Here is a 5,213-nt window from a genome sequence, read left to right on the forward strand (position 1 = left end):
TGAGGGAAAAGAGTCACTAGACAGACAGTGGCTGACAACAAAGCCATTGGCTGACAGCCAGTCCTGACCTCCTTCAGGAAGCCCTACTTTGTGAGAAAGGAAGCCATGCCTCTGGGTGCATGTAATGAAGTCCTGCCCTGAGGAGTGTGGGGGTGAGGGGGCAGATTGGATGCCAGAGAGAAGGGTCCCGAGGTGCAGAAGAGAAGAGCTGGGCTTCAAGGTGCCCAGTGTCCAGCAGGATGGTCATGTGTGCCAACCTTGAGAGATGGAGAAGTCACACGTATACAGAGATTAAACAGGGTTCCCCTATGGATAGAAGATGGTCAGGAAATAGAGGTGGGTGTTTGAAGAGCAAGATGTGTGTCTTCCTATAAGCTCTAAAAAGTGACTGGGAAAGCGGAGAAGGCCCTGAGCTCAGAGCTGGTCTTGGGCGTCCTCCATCCCGTCATCCGCAGCTTACGAGTGGCTGGCCCACTGTGCCACGCCTTCTCAGCAGTGAGAAAGGCCTCCATGGTACACTCGTCAGGATCTGCTGCAGCGGTCAGGTGAAGGGTGTGGAGATGCCCCTGCATGAGGCTCTAGATTGAAGTTCTTTTCCCAACTACTCAGGTATGATCCAGGCCCTGGGGGGCTTCTTCACTTACTTTGTGATTATGGCCGAGAACGGCTTCCTCCCGATTCACCTGTTGGGCATCCGAGTGGATTGGGACGACCGCTGGATCAATGACGTGGAGGACAGCTACGGGCAGCAGTGGGTGAGTGAGGACCTTCCCCTGGCCAGGACAGAGCTCCTCAGGTCCCAGGACACTGGCCCTGCATGTGAAGTGCCAAGGCCTACTCGTCTGCCTTTTGCATTTCAGACCTACGAGCAGAGGAAGATCGTGGAGTTCACCTGCCACACAGCCTTCTTCGTCAGTATCGTGGTGGTGCAGTGGGCTGACTTGGTCATCTGTAAGACCAGGAGGAATTCAGTCTTCCAGCAGGGGATGAAGTGAGTAATGCAGGACGTGCCAAGGGACCTGGTGATTTTTAAACCCTGCGAAAAGCCCAGACTCAGACACACATGGCCAACTTTCTGGAATCTAGTTTTGTTTTAAACAAATTTAAGAAGCAAAGTGTAATTTTTTCCATCTGACTTCTGGATGCCTATGTATAATTAATACAAAAGACATTGATCTGCCATTTTGTGCATAGCTTCAGAAGGTTCTGTTTGCATCTTTTAAACTTCTTTTCCCCTTTAATTTTAGGAACAAGATCTTAATATTTGGCCTCTTTGAAGAGACGGCTCTTGCTGCTTTCCTTTCCTACTGCCCCGGAATGGGTGTTGCCCTTAGGATGTATCCCCTCAAGTAAGTGGGCCCTTGTCCAGCTCCAAAAGTGTGGGATAGCATGTGATCCCCCATTGTGCACTTTATAGCTGTTACTCTCACAATGTTGAGCAGTGTATGTAAGAATTCCATGGACTGGAAAATAAGAAAAGTTCAGCGGGCCAGTAGATCAGACCCAGAGGCCAGAATGACTGCAGCCAGTGCTTGGGACTTGGCCCGAGATAAGGCCAGACGGGCTGTGGTTTCTTGGCATTGCTTGGCAGCTTAAGCTGCGTTGGGCACTCAGGCCCTCCACTGCCATAGTGCCTTGGGGCCATCTTGGGGTTTCCTGGAGTTAGGGGGGCCTGTGCCCAAATCTTCATGACTACAACGTGTCCCATTGCAAGTCCCCCACCCTATGGAACTGCAGATCCTTACACTCAAGGTTGGAGAAGCAGATCCAAGGTCCTTCTAACTGTTGAATTAGGCGTAGAATGTGTCAAAGGGTGCAGACCACTGGTCTAGCCGTCAGCGTGGGCCAGTTTATCAGGAGGAGGTGAGGAGAGGTTACAGTGCTTTCTAAGAGGCAGAATGGAAAATTCCACTAAAGGAGAACATGCTTTTTCGCTGCCATTTTCTGGGTCCTTTGGACTTTTGGGTACCACTAGAGAACTTACTCCTGACAGGCTCTACCCAAATTTGGAAGGTGGTTTGGTTACTCCGGTGGCTGAATCAAATGAGGTCATCTCTTAGCAGCTGTGGAGGACACACCGGTGGAGGCGGGCTGTGGGTTCTACTCAGGGACAGCCTTGGGTGTTCACTGCGAGAGCTGGTAGTCAAGCAAACACCTGGAGCCCGTCTGTCTCCAGGCTGGGGACTCCCTTTGTGATGTGGTAGGGCTCAGCTTTGTTCAGTCCCCAGGTTCAACTCCCAGCTGGCTGGCCCACATTTCCTTTGTCAAACACCAAATTTAGGGGTGAATAAACTGGTTCTGACCCACACTGGCAGTTCTTTATCTGCACATGCCAGGGTACCAGACAGACGCACTCCAAAGCTTCTTATATGCTTTAGAAAGGAAAAAAAAATGTCTAGTCGCTCTGGGATTGTCAACAGAAAATAAACTTGACTCACCCTACAAACCTGTTCTCATGAAAACCAAATGAGACAGGCAGGGTTTGTTCTGTGCGTGACTCAGCGGTTAACGGGACTGACTTGGCATCTCCTTTCAGGCGGATTATTTCCTTGTCGCTGGTGGTGTGCAGTGAGTTTCTCTTCCTTCCTCTGAATTGTGTTCACCTTGTATAAATGGGTCCTAATTCTGTTTCTAGGCCTACCTGGTGGTTCTGTGCCTTCCCCTACTCTCTTCTCATCTTTGTGTATGACGAAGTCAGAAAACTCATCATCAGGCGACGCCCTGGCGGTAATTATCCTGGGATAATAAGTATCTGTGGCGGGAGGCAGGGACAGAAGGGACTGTACGGTGTGTGACTTCGCTGTGTTTACACAGAAGTGCCAGGGCTGCTTCAGTGGCCAGGAAGGGCACTGGACCAGCAAACCGCATGCTGACTTCAGAGTGCAGATCTCAGTCAGGGTTTGAGAATTGATCATATATTGGACTTTGAAACACAGACCAAAGATAACGTGAAAACTGTCAGAAATCTGCCTTTCGGTAGTCACAGTATTCCTAAATACATTTAATAAGGGCCCAACTGCATTGCTGCATGCCGCTATGACCCACTCTGCAGGCTGGGACTGCATGGGAGGCCTGAGTGGGGTGGCCTCCAGGCCACCAGGCGTGGTGGCATGCATCTGTCTTGCCAGACACTTGGGAAGCATGGGATACCGAAATCCTGTTTTTAAAAAAATAAAACTATAAAAAAAAAAAAAAAGATACATAAATACAATTGAGGTCCCTTTAACACTGCCAGCTACCCCCACCTGAACCCCCACATTATCCTTCAGTTAACTCTCAGCCCCGGTTTCCCGTGTCCTGCTGGGTGGCGCGAGGAAGGCTCACGTGTTGTGTCTTGTCTCTGCCGCCCGCAGGCTGGGTGGAGAAGGAGACCTACTACTAGCCCCGTCCTGCACGCCGTGGAGCATCATGCCACACCCTCTGCATCCATCACCCACCCCCTCTTTGTGTACTTCAGTCTTGGAATTCGGAACTCTACCCTGGTAGGAAAGCACCGAAGCATGTGGGGGAAGCAAGACGTCCTGGAATGAAGCATGTAGCTATATGGGGGGAGGGGGGAGGGCTGCCTGAAAAACATCCATCTGCGGGAATGACAGCGGGGAAGGTTTTTATGTGCCTTTTTGTTTTTGTAAAAAAGGAAAACTCGGAAAGACTGAAAGAATACATTTTATATCTGGATTTTTACAAATAAAGATGGCTATTATAATGGAATTGGTCTCACGTCCTCATCACTTCTGTGGCTCTCGGTGTGCCCGTTCCCAGGCCAGTGTCACTGAGAGCTTAAGGCAGCCAGCCAAGACCCACTGAGGCAGCGTGTGGCCTCGGGGCTCTCTGGGGATTCTAACTTGCATCCCAGCGTGAGAACCACCTCAGAGCAAACGTTATCAGTAGATGAGCTTACCTGCCCGGTTTCCTGGGGACTGCCACGGCAGAGGTGGCTGTTACTCCACTACTCCCGCAGCATCTGGCTCTGAAGCACGGCCAGGCCCTCAGTGCACAATAAACTCGAGATGAGGCCCTTTACTTCCCCTCCCACTCAGACCCTCCGGCCACCTGCTTTCTCTCCAGAGATCACCCCCATGAAGCTTCAAGTGTTTCTAGAGCAAAGTCTGCCTGAGAAGCAGAAATCTATGTACACACCGCCTGTCGGGCCATGTGTGCTCGTCGACAAGTGGTTCCCTTCCATATAACTGGTTCCTAATTTAGCACCAAACAGCACCATTTCAGAGAGTGGGTGTGTGCCAAAGGCACTTAAGAACAAGGTGAAAGAGATCTGTTTACTTTGGGGTCAAGTCGGAGAACACCTCTGGCTTTCAGAGTGTCTGTCAAAGCCTCCTCTTGGTCTTGGTCACTAATCCAGGGTCGGGTGCTGTTCACTGAGGCTGTCATTCCCAGTGTCACCTTCAAGCAGATACAAGAGTCCTTACCTCTGGCATCAAACAGTGATCGTGATCTGCCAGATATTCATAGAATTGTTTTTCCTTTGGAAAGCTTCATTCATTCTTCATGCTTCCTCAGTGCTGCTTGCTGGCTTCGAGCTGTGCAGGTGGAGGGAAGCAGGGTGAGGCCCACGTATTGGTGCGAGGCCTTGTAACCCCCACACACATCCATGGGATGGGGCAGGGCAGCCTGACCTCTTACCAGCTGTCCTTTTCTGAAGCACTTCTTGGGTGGTCTCTACACTTATGGGCAACTCATCTTTAACATGAGCCATTTGCTCAAGGAAGGGGTGGGGGAGGGTGCCCTGGGCAGTCTCCTAGTGGTTAGTGCAATACTGCAAGGCTGATGCCCACGGGGAAGTTCTGGGTTCACATCCTGAGACCTCACTGAAGTACTCTGTGCATATGTGTACCCACGATCCAGAGCTGACTAAAATTGGAGTAGATCATGGCCTTAGGACTCTCTGCTGTCTCTTTATCTCTTATGAAAGAAAGAAATAACTCTCACTTAAAGAAACTGAAATGAAACCGAACTTAAAAATCTCGGGTGTAGAGGACTGGGAGACAGGCAGCAGCTCGGTCCCCCTCTCAAGGGTGGCTTAAACACACGGCCTCAGCCCTGACTAGTGTAGCTCCCCTCTTGTGCTTAGGTTGGCACAGGCCTCTTCAGGCTTGCCGTCCTCACCCTTTGTCTCTGCGTGCTTCCTGGCACCCCTGAGGAGTGGCCAATGGACAAAGCACTATTGTCATGAAGGTCATGGGTACTTCCTGATG

General features: G+C 50.8%; 1 protein-coding gene across 1 annotated transcript in view; it reads left to right on the forward strand.

The window, feature by feature from the left end:
• Nucleotides 1-3,631, forward strand: part of ATP1A1 (ATPase Na+/K+ transporting subunit alpha 1) — a 33,179-nt gene extending 29,548 nt beyond the window's left edge. The window contains exons 19-23 of the mRNA XM_006161390.2: nucleotides 610-755; nucleotides 861-991; nucleotides 1,248-1,349; nucleotides 2,636-2,727; nucleotides 3,354-3,631. Coding sequence (XP_006161452.1) covers nucleotides 610-755; nucleotides 861-991; nucleotides 1,248-1,349; nucleotides 2,636-2,727; nucleotides 3,354-3,382 — 500 coding nt within the window. The 3' untranslated portion in view covers nucleotides 3,383-3,631. The remainder of the gene's footprint in view (nucleotides 1-609; nucleotides 756-860; nucleotides 992-1,247; nucleotides 1,350-2,635; nucleotides 2,728-3,353) is intronic.
• Nucleotides 3,632-5,213: the final 1,582 nt, after the last annotated feature.

The sequence above is a fragment of the Tupaia chinensis genome, unplaced genomic scaffold (assembly GCF_000334495.1).
Source record: "Tupaia chinensis unplaced genomic scaffold, TupChi_1.0 Scaffold138517_1, whole genome shotgun sequence".
NCBI lineage: Eukaryota > Metazoa > Chordata > Mammalia > Scandentia > Tupaiidae > Tupaia > Tupaia belangeri.